We start from the raw sequence: 14,717 nt of genomic DNA, 5'->3' as shown, positions 1-14,717 counted from the left end.
TTACTAAGCTCCACGTATATGAAATCAAAAATATTATCAGGAATTCTTAACCCTAGCTCTAAACCTAATCCTAACTCTAACTCCTAACCTTTTACCACCAACCCTTAACTTTAAACCTAACCTTAACCCTATTTCCCTAATCCTAAAGTAATCCCCCTGGAGAGGTCTCTGAACTGTAGGATAATAAACGAATACCATCACCCTGGCTCTAAACTGAACCCTAACCCTAGATCTTAGGGGAAAAATTTTTGGCATATATACATAATTTTATATAATGCATGTATATATACATACATATGTATACATATGTATCATTGAATGTGCATATACACACACACAAGAATATTACTCAGCCATAAAAAAATGAATTCTTGCCATTTGCAGCAACAAGGATGGAGCCAGAGAGTAATATTATAAGTGAAGTCAGTCAGAGAAAGACATACCATATGATTTCACTCATATGTGGAATTTAAGAAATGGGGGGAAAAGGAGAAAGAAACAGAGAGGCAAGCCAAGAAAAAGACTGATGAGAGAATACACTGATGATTACTAGAGGGAAGATAGGTGGGACGATGGGTTAAATAGGTGATGGGGATTAAGGAGTGCACTTGTAATAAGCATCAGGTGTTGCACAGAAGTGCTGAATCACTACACTGTACAACAGAATCTAATATTACACTGCATCTTAACTAACTGGAATTAAAATAAAAACTCAAAGTATATAATTCATCCTTTCACCTTGCTAAAACCTTGTCACCATTAAATTCCTTGTCTTTTTTCATTTTTTTATTAAATTTTATTTAAATTCTAGTTAGTTAACATATAGTGTAATGTTGGATTCAGGAGTAAAATTCAGTGATTCAATATTAAATATAATATTCAGTGCTCAACACAAGTGCCCTCTTTAACAGTCACCATCCATTAGCCCATGATCTGCCTACCTCCCCTCCATTAACCCTCAGTTTGTTCTCTAGGTAAGAATCTCTTATGGTTTGCTTTGTTCTTTTTTTCCTTCTCCTATTTTTCCTCTTTGTTTTGTTTCTTAAGTTCTACATATGAGTGAAATCATGTGGTATTTGTCTTCCTCTGACTGACTTATTTTGCTTAGCATAATTACAATCTAGCTCCATCCCTATCATTGAAAATGGAAAGATTTCATTATTTTTGATGGCTATGTAATATTCCACTGTATATAGATACCACTATATCCATTCAACAATCAATGGACATTTGGGCTCCTTTCATAATTTGGTTATTGTTGATAATGCTTCTATAAACATCAGTATTTTTGTATCCTTTGAGTAAATGCCTATTAGTGCAATTGCTGGATCATAGGGCAGTTTAATTTTTAAATTTTTGAGGAAACTCCATACTGTTTTCCAAAGTGGCTGTGCCAGTTTGCATTCCTACCAACTATATAAGAGAGTTCCATGTTCTCCATATCCTCACCAACACCTATTGTTCCTGTGTTAGCCACTGTGACAGGTGTGAGATGGTATCTCATTGTGGTTTTGATTTGTATTTCCCTGATGATGAGTGATACTGCTCATCTTTTCATGTGTCTGTTGGACATCTGAATATCTTCTTTGGAAAAATGTCTATTCATGTCTTCTGCCTATTTCTTAACTGGATTATTTGTTTTGGGGGTATTAAGTTTAATAACTTCTTTATGGATTTTTGATACTAACCTTTTATCAGATATGTCATTTGCCAATATCTTTTATTTTGTAGACTGTCTTTTAGTTTTGTTGATTGTTTCCTTCACAGCATACAAGATTTTCTTGACAAAATCCTATAGCTCATTTTAGCTTTTGTTTCCCTTGTCTCCAGAGACATTTCTAGTATGAAGCTGCTACAGCTGAGGTCAAAGAGGGTACTGCCTTTGTTCTTCTCTAGGATTTTGAAGGTTTCCTGTCTCACATTTAGGTCTTTCACCCATTTTGAATTTATTTTTGTATATGGTGTATGAAAGGGGTCTGGTTCCATACTTTTTTTTTTTTAAAGATTTATTTATTTGAGAGAGAGAGATTGTGAGTGTATGAGCAGGTAGAGGGGCAGAGGAAGAGAAAGATAAGCCGATTCCATGCAGAGACTGGAGCCCAACATGGGGCTTGATCCCACAGTCCTGAGATCACGACCTGAGCTCAAATGAAGAGTTGGATGTTCAACTAATTGAGCCACCCATGTGTCCCAGAGTTTCATTCTTTTGCAGGTTGCTGTCCAGTTTTCCCAACATCATTTATAAAAGAAACTGTCTTACTGTAATTGGATATTCTTCCCTGCTTTGTTGAAGATCAGTTGACCATATAGTTGTGGATCCATTTCTGGGTTTTCTATTTGGTTCCATTGGTCTTAGTATCTGCCAGTACCATATTATCTTGATTATTATAGCTGTATAGCATAGCTTGTAGTCCAGAACTGTGATGTCTCCAAGTTTATTTTTCCTTTTTAAGATTGCTTTGGCTATTCAGGGTCTTTTGTGGTTCAATACAAATTTTAGGACTGTTTGTTTTAGTTCTGTGAAAACTGTTAGTGGTATTTTGATGAGGGTTGCACTGAATGTGTTGACTGCCTTGGGTATTATAGACATTTTAACAATATTTGTTCTTCCAACCTCACCACTAAATTGTTAGTTGGTATTGCTGCAGCCAAAAACACTCATTCTCCAGCTTATTACATGTAATCAATGATTGCCAACCATTGTTATACATCATGAAATACTAAGAAAAAGAAATATTTACTTCATCATACTGGGGGTAAAGGACTCTTTTATGGCAGCATCTTCTGAGCCAGGTTCAGGCACTGTAGGCCTTTCCCAACTCTAACTGCTGACAGGATAAATGTCTCAGTCCAACTCTGGCCCAATAGCACCACACCAAGGTGGATAACAGAGCAGTGGAAATCTCTGCTAATTTTAGTGGGATTTTCCTCAGCTGCTGTAATACCTTTATTATTCTTCTGATCACTTACTCATCACATAAAGTCTAAACTCCTTAGTGTGATATTCACAGCTTTCATGATGGTGCTCCCACCAGTAAGTATGTGGTCTTTTCCCCTCCATCTGATCTCCAAACATAATAAACTACATGCCATTCCCTAAATGCATGCTTATTTTTGATATCTGTCTGCCTTTTCTCCTATCGCTCTCACTACTTGAACTATTCTTTCCTTGACTAACTTATTACCACCCTCCAAGACTTAGTTTTTGTTTGGTTGGTTGTTTCATCACCTTTTCAGGCTAAGTTTTTTGTTTATTTGGTTGTTTTATCACCTTTGCAGGCTGTCCAAGATTTCCTTCAAACTCCTCTTCCTGGGTTCTAGAGAATTCTGTGCTTAATTCAAGAAGCTGTACTGTATTTTAATTTGGGCCTCACCATTGCTCAGTGAAGCTAACTGGGAGCAAATGTTACCTTTCATTGAAGATGTTCAGAATCTCACCCATATTGTGACATGGGACACACAACTTCAAAATAAATAGATAAATCAGTGAATGAATGAATGAATGAATGAGGAACAATTTTGTTTATCCTTGCCAAAGTAAATTAAAATATAAAGTCCACTCTTCCAGTTACTCTTATAGGAGTCACATCACTTCATCTGGACTTCAACTCAGCAATGTTGAGTACTTATTAAGTCCTAGACATCAGATGGACTCTGGAAGTACTCCTGTGAGTGAAACAGTGTTCTCTCCCTTAAAAGCATCACCAATTGGAATAGGAACCGAATAGTTAAATAAAACTGCATACTTAAAAACCAATGATATACTATATGGTGACTAATATAACATAATAAAAAATAAATAAAACTGCATAATACAACATATAATACAATCTCTCCCTCAATCCGACTTTTTTCCCTTTTGTTAGAAAATATACCTAGGACTTGCAATTTGCAAAAAAAATAATAGAACTATGCAAATTATTTTATTACCAAAGCTCTTGAAAGACTATTCTAAAGCTGCCTTTTCCAATTTCTTTCAATGTTCTTGCTCCTTTCACTATTATATTTAATCTCCTGCCTTTACCAATCTGATACTACTCTTTCTATCACTGATGCTCTCCTAACAGCCAAGTTGTATTCAGGCATAGCTATGGACACGAACTGCTGCTTTCAGTTGAATATGCATTTCTAGGATAAAGCTGATAGGAAGGCTACTACAAGCCAGCAGCAAAGAACACACTTCTTCCTCCTTCCTCCTTTCATTCCTCCTCTAGTGCCCTATATTTTGCAAAGCCTTAGAGGCATGTGACAAAGAAAAATGTAGTCTGCAGAGCCTTAGCCCCAGTGGTCACTAAGCTGAATATAAAAATTCTGACAGATAATAATGTAACAACTTACACACTCAGGTTCTGTCTTCAGATATTCTCTGACACTTTTCTTTATAACTTTCATGAGCTCCCATGGCTTCAACTATTAATGCTGTACTGATTTTCTACTCTATCCATTTCTACTCCATCTCCCAAACTCTATCTCCACATAGTGACTAGGTACATACTTTCACTTACATAATTTCTACCACATTCAAGATAGATCCTCTTCTCAGCGAAGCCAGTCATTAATAGTCTTTATACTATAAATGCCACCATAATTTTTCTAGTCAATCAGTATTGTGCCTCCCTCTATATATTCTGTTCTTTTTTTCGTTTATCATATACAATTTGACATCAGTCTCTGTTAAGTCTGTAAACCTCATTCCTGCTCCATCAATGTCTCATCACTTGTCTTTAATTACAAAAGAATTTTCTTGTAACTTATATCTGTAACTCCTGTTTTCATTTCACTTCAGTTTGTCCGACATAATGCTGTCTAATTTATCTTGCCTATCTCTGAGCACACTGTACACCTGGAATATTCGCCATGCCTCCCACTGCTTTACAAATTAAGTGTAAACTTTTCAAGTGGGTCTTCATCATATAACCTGAACCTATATTACCAGCTTTATCCTTCAATGTTTATCTGCATTACTAATATATGAGCACATTTATATGGAAATTTGAAACAGTGATATAGTTAAAAGTAGAATGTCTCCACTTTACACTATTAAAAGCAATAAAATCAAACCACAGCAGTCAATATGCCAAAAAAGCAATAATGGCAAAAGTAGAAAGGTAGTATCACCATAGAAAGCATTAGGCAAGAATACAGAAGCAAGAACCAATAAAACTAATTATATAAATTACTAAAGCAAAATGGATTCAAAAGTAGAATTATCCTAAATATTGCTCTATAATTGTCACAAATGCATACCTAAAAAACAAGTCAGAATACTTAAAAATAAAATGTAAAATTAGGTTAGTCTACCAAAAAGACCAGTTGATATTAACTCTCAAATAATACAAAAGAGAAAATTGCCATTATGTTAAAAAATATGATCAAAATTGTCATTTAATAATTTTGAGTCTCTATGCACTGAATAACATGAACTAGAAATATATAAAGCAAAACCCACAAATTAATTAATGTTGAACTAAACATTTCATTTAATTTCTTTGTTCATTAATTATCCATGGAACAAAAGTTGCAGTGTTTCTGTTTGATAATCTCAAGGAAATTAAACAAAACCTTTTAACAGAAATTTATTTTTCCCTGGCTTTGTTGAAGTTTAATTGATAAATAAAACTGTACATATTTAAAATGTGTAATGTGACAATTTGATATATGTTTGCATAGTGAAATCATGACCACAATCAGGTTAAGTAAAACAACCATCATCTCATGTAATTATCTTTTTGTGTGTATGGATAAGAATATTTACAATCTACACTCTCCTAGCAAATTTCAAGTATACATACAATACAATTACTACCTATAGTTACCATGCAATACATTAGATAGCCAGAATTTACTCATCTTATAATGAAAGGTTTGTACCCTTTGACCAGCATCACCCCCATTTTACCCATCGCCCTGGCTCCAGATAACCACCATTCTATACTGAGTTCAACATTTTTTGTTTTGTTTTTTTTTTTAGATTCCACAAATAAGTGAGATCCTATAGTATTTGTCTTTCATTGTCTGGCTTACTTCGCGTAATGTCTTCTAAGTTCACCTATTTTATTGCAAATGGCAAGATTTCATTCTGTCTCATGACCGAAAAATATTGCATTATATATAGAGTGAATATCTTACCTATCTATCTATCCATAACTTTTTTTTAATCCATTCATACATTGACAGACACTTAAATTGTTTCCTTATGTTGGCTTCTGTGAATGAAGCAGCAATGAACACAAGAGTGCAGATACCTCTTTTAGATACTGACTGTCTCCTTCAGAAATATACGTAGAAGTGAGACTGCTGAATTAATGGGTTTCTATTTTCAATTTTAAAAAAAATCTCTACACTGTTTTCCATAAGGCTGTACCAATTTATATTCCTAGCAACAATATATAGGGTTCCCTTCTCTTCACATCCTTAGCAATACTTGTTATTCCTTATGTCTTTGATAAATACCATCCTAACAAGAAAGAGGGATGATATCTCATTGGGCTCCTAATTTCATTTTCCTGATGATTTGTAATATTGAGCACCTTTTCATTTATCTGTTGCCCATTGGTATACTTTTTGGAAAAATGTCTATTCTGGCTCTTTGTCCATTTTTAAGTGGATTATTTCTGGTTTTTGTTTTTGTTTTTGTTTTTGTTTTGCCATTGAGTTGTATGAGTTACGTATCTATTTTTGATATTAACCCTTTATCAGAGATATAGTTTGCAAATATTTTCTGCCATTTAATAGGCTGTCTTTTCAACTTATTCATTATTTATTTTCTATGGAGAAGCTTTTCAGTTTGATGTAGTCCTATTTGTTTATTTTTGCATTTGTTTCATGTGCTTTTGGCATTCATATGCAAAAGATCATTGCCAAGACCAATACTGAAGAGTGTAAGTTATTAAAACTGGCAAAATTGCATTCAGAGACTACTTGGTCTTTTTTTTTGCTTTTCATTGTAAACGAGAAAGAAAAAACTAAAGTATTAACTCAGCTTGTTAAAGGAAAAACAAAATAAAATTATAAAAATCAGTCAAAAAGACTAGTTAACAAAGAAAAAAGCTAAAACTAATGACTTAGAGAACAAAAATAATCATCATGAAAAAATCAGAATTTGGAGTGTGTGAAAAAACTACAAGGAAAAAATTTAACAGGGTCAGTCAAGAAAAAGAAAAAACAAGTCTAGTGAATGAAAAAAGAATATGACTACAGAAGAAGAAGAAATGAAAAAATATATATTTCATATAACTTAATGATAATATATTTGAAAACCTCATTAAAATCATCTTTTCTAGAAAAATGTAGCTTGACCATATTGACTCAAGAATTAGAAAACATTAATCATGCCAAAACCAAAAAATACACTGAATAAATTTTAAAAATACTTTTCTTCAGAAAAGAGTCAAGCTCAGGTAATATATATAGGGGGGAATTCACCATCATGTTTACACACTTATGACCACCTTGATCCAGAACTACATTTTCAATATTGCATACCAAATGTAATGACTTCCTCTGGGGCAAAGGCTGGGCACATTTGCTGCAAGCCTCCATAAAAAAGTGTGGCTTTCCTACATTCCAAGTTTATCAGCTGTGATAAAAATTCCTTGTATATATGTAGCATTCACCTGACCACTTTCCTTTTACTCCTCAAGACTTAGAGCCAAGATGAACCTATGCAAACATGAAGCTCACACTGCTGTTGTATAGGAAGCAATAAAATCTCTGCTTTTCACCCAGGAGTTTCATGCCTTCTCCCAGCATCTGTGAAACTATGGCAGGCTAACTTGTTAGCTTACAAATGAGGTAAAATCTCTAACTCATCACATATCTTATTAGTATCATGGGAGAATTTCTCAAAACTTTAAGAAACTGAAATGTGTTATGCTATTTAACAACAACAACAAAAAACCTTATTTCATTTGAAAAACTCTTGTAAAAATCTCTGATACAAATATCTTGAACAAAGTACAAAATAGAAGAACTACAGACCAATAGATATTCATCATTAAATGGGTATAAATTGAATCCAGTAATGTATTACAATTTTAATAAAGCCTAACCAATTAGGTGTACATAAGAATGCAATCTCATATGTGGAAACTCATACAATAATTACTTTAATTGACTAAATGAGAATAATCATATATTTATGCTATTACTCTGCAGTGGGGAGGGTGGCGGAATTTCAAAAGTGGCAGTCCCACTAGGAAATTAACGTTACCTGGAAAAAGCATAATATCCAAATTGTGTTGATAGAGTATTATCACAATAATATAAAAAAAATACCAACGTTGGGCGCCTGGGTGGCTCAGTTGGTTAAGCAACTGCCTTCGGCTCAGGTCATGGTCCCGGAGTCCCGGGATCGAGTCCCGCATCAGGCTCCCAACTCCATGGGGAGTCTGTTTCTCTCTCTGACGTTCTCGCCTCTCATGCTCTCTCTCACTGTCTCTCTCTCAAATAAATAAATAAATTCTTTAAAAAAAATACCAACGTATAGAAAAACTGAAATGGATTATGGCCAAGTGATTTAGTAGATGCCTCTAGGTAGTTGGGGGGCGAAAGCTAAAAATTGTGATAGATTGTCAGTTCAAAAAATAAAAAGCCAGGACGCCTGGGTAGCTCAGTTACTTAAGGCTTTGGCTTCAGGTCATGATCCCAGGGGTCTGGGATGGAGTCCCACATCAGGCTCCTTGCTCAGTGAAGAGTTTGCTTCTCCCTCTGCCTGACACTCCCCCTGCTTGTGCTCTCTCTTCCTGACAAATAAATGAATAAATAAATAAATAAATAAATAAAATCTTAAAAAAAACAAAACAAAAAAATCCCAAAAACAAAAAATAAAAGGCCTATTCAAGCTTCATGTATAGTGCTTTAATGTAGTGTTAGTAGATATTTTGGAACATATCTGCAAGATGTAACACAATGCTGGAGAGAGATGCAAAAAGAAGAGAGGCTTCTTCCTTGTTTAATGGATCATGCTCTACTCAAACAACCAAAATATCTTAAGTTTATATTTGGGAATCCCTTATACCAATGCTACATATTTCCTTTACATTCTAGTGTTACTCCTTCCTGATTTCTGAGTATCTAAGATCATTGCAGCACTGAATCTGTGCAAAAACTTGGTGCTCCCTGGTATAAAATGAGGTCCATATACACAAAGAAGTATTAGCCGTCAGAAACGATAAATACCCAACTTTTGCATTCACGTGGATGGGACTGGAGGAGATTATGCTGAGTGAAATAAGTCAAGCAGAGAGAGTCAATTATCATATGGTTTCACTTACTTGTGGAACATAAGCAACAGCATGGAGGACATTAGAAGGGAAAAATGAAGGGGGGGTCAACCGGAGAGGGAAAAGAACCATAGGAGACTATGGATTCAAGGAAACAAACTGAGGGTTTCAGAAGGGAGAGGGATGAGGAGATGGGTGAGCCTGGTGATGGGTATTAAGGAGGGCATGGATTTCTTAGCACACTGGGTATTATACACAATCGATGAATCATGGAACACCACATCAAAAACCAATGATGTATGATGACTAACATAACACAACAAAAAAACTTTTTAAAGTAAATAAATAAATAAATTAATTAATTAATTAATAAAACTAGCACTCTTTTGCTACCACTCCTCAAATTAAAATGTTCATTCCTCAAAGAACCATATAGTCGAACAAGTTGATTTAAAAAGGCAATATGGAAAAAAAGGCAATATGATGAACCTAATTAATATTATGACATGTGATTGATGTTTAATCCTGTTAGAATTGTTAAAAATATTATGCCAACCATGTTCTTAATTTTTAAAAATTTCATGTTATTTTAAAATATTTTGGGGGGCAAGAATATTAGCATTAAGGCAAATTATTCTTGCCTAGGAGGGTCACTGCTCAGCTCTTATCTAAATGTTTCCAGGTTTTTTACACATTTATTACCCACTATTAAGATCACAGAATATGTAATAGTTTTTATTTTATTTTAATCATACCTAATGTATCAGGTCAGTGGGCCAGCGACACAATTTATTGTACGTAATTTGTGCGATGTTACGATATTCAAGTTTGTTTTTCGCATCTCCCATCTTTCTGCTAACTGCATCTTTAAAACTGACGCTAGGGTTTTGGTCGTTCAACAGTGAGTGCCCTGAACTAGTTGCGTGAATGTGGTGATGAGTGGACAATAGGAGAATAATTTTTTAAATTGTAATAATCTTTAAAATTAGTTCAGAGATTAAATTTGTTTCTTGTTTTTACTATTGCTGTACCTGGCTGTCTAATGAGGCACTGAATCACTGCCTCTGTATTAGCTAAGAATTTTCCACATGAAAGGGTCAAGAAATGATTTAATAGCCAAATATGGGACTATTATAAGTATTTCCTGAGAGTGAAATATAAATATGAAGCCAAATAAAAACCAATAAACTCCACAAAGTATTGGGAGATTGTGTCTTTTAGAACTCAATTTGGAAATTGTTCTGTCTGCCAAAGATCCAATGTAATGCATTACACCTTTCTCATATCATACCCTAAATTATAGGAAGAAGGGCAAGGTTATAGAAAGCACTAGAGAAAGGCACTGACATAGAAAAGCAGTGGGACTTCTGAGGATGGCTAATAATAGATTAAAATTAAAACTAAAGATTAAAATACCTGAAACTCCAGTTTTGTTTGGATCTTTCCAATAATAAAAAAGAAAGATCAGTAGCTATAGCTATAGTACTTTGAAGAATATGCTATACTGAGATTTTAATCTTAATTGCATTTGGTAATTATAGGCAGTTAATAAAAACCCATTTAACACTTTAAAAAATCTTCCATTTAAAGATATCTGACATGAAACTGCCTACCAAAAAAGTTGATTTTAACTCCAGAACTATATTGCATGCTATCTGAAATTTGTATATATTTTTTTCTTAAACCATTTTATTGGCTGTTTGTATTTCTAATTCTATGGCATGTTTTCTTACATCCCCAGTTAATTGTAGTGTGGCTTTTATGGTCTTTTGTTAAACAATTCCTTCAGATGATCCATAATTGTGATCAGTTGTTTTACCCAGGAGGGGACACCCCAGATTAGTAATACGACATATGTAATGATGCCTAATGAAACTTGTTTCTTTATGGGAATGCTTCATATTACACACATATTTACAAATTTTTAAATAGTTTTATATGAAAAATTATATTGTCTTTACATTATTTAATGCCAATAACTGATCATAATCATAAATAGTGTCACTAATATTGAGATAAGTAAATTTCTAAACTGTGTATGTTCAAACTCTATGCTTCTGTTTACATAGGATAAATGCATAGCAAAGAGCAATCCAAGAGCTGATAAGAGGCAATTTCATATAAATTAAAGGTTACTAGAGAAGTATTATTCAGATATTTAGCAGAATCCTTAATTGCTAGAAATCAATAGACAATGTAATCATTTTCATCTAGAGAGAACAGATTGGATGGCAAATTTCTCGTGTATTATCAAGGAGAGAGGGGGAATGAGAAAGAGAAAGGGAGACGTTCAGATTTTGCATACAACATGAGTATTCAACTAAAGTATCAGGCTGGCACAGTATGGAAAGTATCTCTGAAATGCTTCTGCTTTTAGGCATTATTATGCAAGTGGACAGCAAAATTACCAAAAAAGCATATGTTCATCCATTTATTCATTCAGTCATTCAATGAGTATTCACTGAGTGCCTCCCTTGCGCCAGGCATAGTTCTGAGCTTTTAAGATACACAGAAGAATGTGACAGAAAATCTGTCCTCACTGACAATATGTCAGTACTGCAAGATGCAGGCAGACAACAAACAAGTAAAAACAAATGAACAAAACAAGTTCAGATAGAGACAGGTACCAAGGACAAAACACAAAACCAGGTGATGTGGCAAGTAGCTGGAGGTTAAGTACATTTCAGAATGGGACAGCAGAGACAAGATTTTGGATGAAAAAAATAAAAATCTCCATTTTTGAAAGGCTAGTTATACAGGAATTTTTTCTTTGTCTCTCTCCTGCTGACCATATTTTGCCATTTCACTAATTATTATTGTTCCATTAAAGTGCTGAAATGCCAGTCAATAAATGATTATTGAGATCCCACTGTGTTCTCAGCACCAGTACAATTGGAAAATGTGGTTGAATTCAAACAGCTAATTCTACTGCTGTGATAAAATATGAGGTAGAGAGTGATGCTTAAATCAGTAAATAACTTAAGCCTTCTCTTTTTGAGATGTGCAATTGAGTCTAAGCCTCTCCAGTCCATTCATATATCACAAATCTTGAGATTTCAGGAACTTCTCTAAGAGAAGGCATCATTTATTGCCACTAGATGGCACCAATTATTTCCATATTTTTAGGCCCCCTCCTCCCAAAATACCCCTTTTCTATGTAATGGCCATATGTAAAATGGAAGAGTATTAGCACTATTATTAATAGTACTATTATTAGCACTATTATTAATAAAATTATTGTTCCTCTATTAATACTTTTCTGTAGGAAGGATCACAGAAATAGCACTACAGATGGTATGTTCATTCACTGACATACTTGTTTAAGGTATATATTTCCTCCATTTTTTAAAATGGATTAAACAGTGTCTTTGAAAATGTAAAAAGGAAGAAAAGTAATTTAGTATATGAATATATATAATAATGGTGATATAAATATTAGGATCAAAAATAGCTTATAGATGTATACAATATTACATACATCTTTAAAAGTTTTTACAATTTTTTTTAAAAGATTTTATTTATTTAGTTAACAGAAAGCGACAGCAAGAGAAGGAACACAAGCAGGAGGAGTGAGAGAGGGAGAAGCAGGTTTTCTGCTGAGCAGGGAGCCTGATGCAGGGCTCGATCCCAGGACTCTGGGATCATGACCTGAGCTGAAGGCAGAGGCTCAATAACTGAGCCACACAGGCACCCAAAAGTTTTTAGAATTTAAATCTTTGCTTCAAGATAAGAAATGAGTGCCTCAGACTACTTGCTAGTTTGACTATCACTGTATTTCTTTCATTCTAAGACAGTTGAAAAATAATACTCACTTTAATATCTTCCAGAGTTTTTTGCCTCATGGTAATTAGTGTTCGATATCTCTGCTCTTCCTCATAGAGCTTCTCTTCATAGATTTTTTTTTCACTTATGAGATGATCAAACACTGCTTGTGCCTGCTCCTTTTTATATCTCATGGTTATAAATTCATTCCTATGAAGAAAGAATTGTATTTGCCATTAATCAATTCATATTTTATTTTTTAAGATACATTTATGATAGGGGCACCTGAGTGGCTCAGTGGGTTAAGCCTCTGCCTTCGGCTCAGGTCATGATCTCAGGGTCCTGGGATCGAGTCCCGCATCAGGCTCTCTGCTCAGCAGGGAGCCTGCTTCACTATCTCTCTCTCTCTCTGGCTGCCTCTCCGTCTACTTGTGATTTCTCTCTGTCAAATTAATAAATAAAATCTTTAAAAAAAGATACATTTATGATATATTTTAAAAAAGCAAATATTAAAAAGTCTCAGAACTGAAGGGCTTTGGAAAAATTCCCTAGTTCTTTCCATAGGCCAACTTCCATAGAGATATGTCTAAATGATTCAGTTGTAAGAAAATCTCTGGAGAAATTTAGTGGATTCTCTTGGTTGCCTACACAGCATGCCTTTATTTCATTGCCGTTCTAAAAGAACCCCTCCTCCATGCAGCATATAACACCAAAGATACATTCTAATTAGATTGAGCCAATTAGCATGTGGCTAATTATTTAGAAGTGAACATAAATACTACCATAGCTTAATAAGATGAAAGACAAGGACCTAACTGCATGTAGAAAAGGCTCAACACCCACTAAATGTGAATGAGTCATGTTTTCAAACTTGATGACAATGGACACTGTGGAGAGAGAAAAAAAATGAGTACCTAAGGTTGAGCTGTTGATTCACTAATGTCAACCAATTCTGCAGCTTACCCTACCCAAGGGTCTCTGTAATATAAGATGACACATTTTCTATTGTTTAATTTAAGCTGTTGTGTGAACATGTTTGTTTGTGCTTAGGTGGGTGTATTTTGTCATTTGTAACTAAGTATATGCTGAGACAGATATTAAATGGTTTTTATTTAAATAACAACACTAATAGAAAAAGCATAAGAAAGTGGTAAAAACAATAATGAAAATGAACGTGCTTTAGAATAATTGCCAAAGTTGATCAGCAACATAGAGGGCAGAATAAAGAGCTGCAGAAGTGCAGCACTGTCTTATGTTACCCTTATTTGTTTTTATCTCTGCTGGTATAGAAAACTGAGTCATCCGCACAGTTACCTAATAAGGCAGCAGAACTAAAGTTTTTTTGGTGGGGGCTGAAATGTTAAAGCATGCTGAATATAATATCTTATTTAATACAACAAAATCCTATGAAAGTATAATCATTATAGCAATTTACAGATGAGGAAACTAAACTTTACCATAATTAGCTTATATAAGCTACTTAGTAAACAGCAGTACCAGAATGCAAATCCAGTTTTATCTTACTCTATTTGATTCAGCAGCTCAACACTAAATACGCATTTTTTTTCTCTCTTTCCCTACTATGGCTATTACCAAAAATTTGAAAACAATGTTTTTGGTTCACATTTTTAGATGTGAGCCTCTCCTTCTGAATAGAATAAGGTCCTTCCCTTTTATCTGCCTTGCTCAAGTCTGTTCCATTTCATCATTTATACCCAAAACATCCAAAAT

General features: G+C 34.2%; 1 protein-coding gene across 6 annotated transcripts in view; it reads right to left on the bottom strand.

Annotated features, from left to right (window-relative positions):
* The window catches only part of CCDC178 (coiled-coil domain containing 178), a 444,107-nt gene that overhangs the window by 233,033 nt on the left and 196,357 nt on the right, over positions 1–14,717 (bottom strand). For all 6 annotated transcript variants that reach the window (XM_082699591.1, XM_082699596.1, XM_082699595.1 and 3 more), the window contains one exon: positions 13,037–13,196. In XM_082699591.1, the coding sequence (XP_082555717.1) occupies positions 13,037–13,196 (160 nt within the window). The remainder of the gene's footprint in view (positions 1–13,036; positions 13,197–14,717) is intronic.

This window comes from Mustela nivalis (assembly GCF_964662115.1).
Source record: "Mustela nivalis genome assembly, chromosome: 14".
NCBI lineage: Eukaryota > Metazoa > Chordata > Mammalia > Carnivora > Mustelidae > Mustela > Mustela nivalis.
Note: the sequence above shows the minus strand (reverse complement) of the source record. Positions and strands in the feature narration are given on the sequence as shown.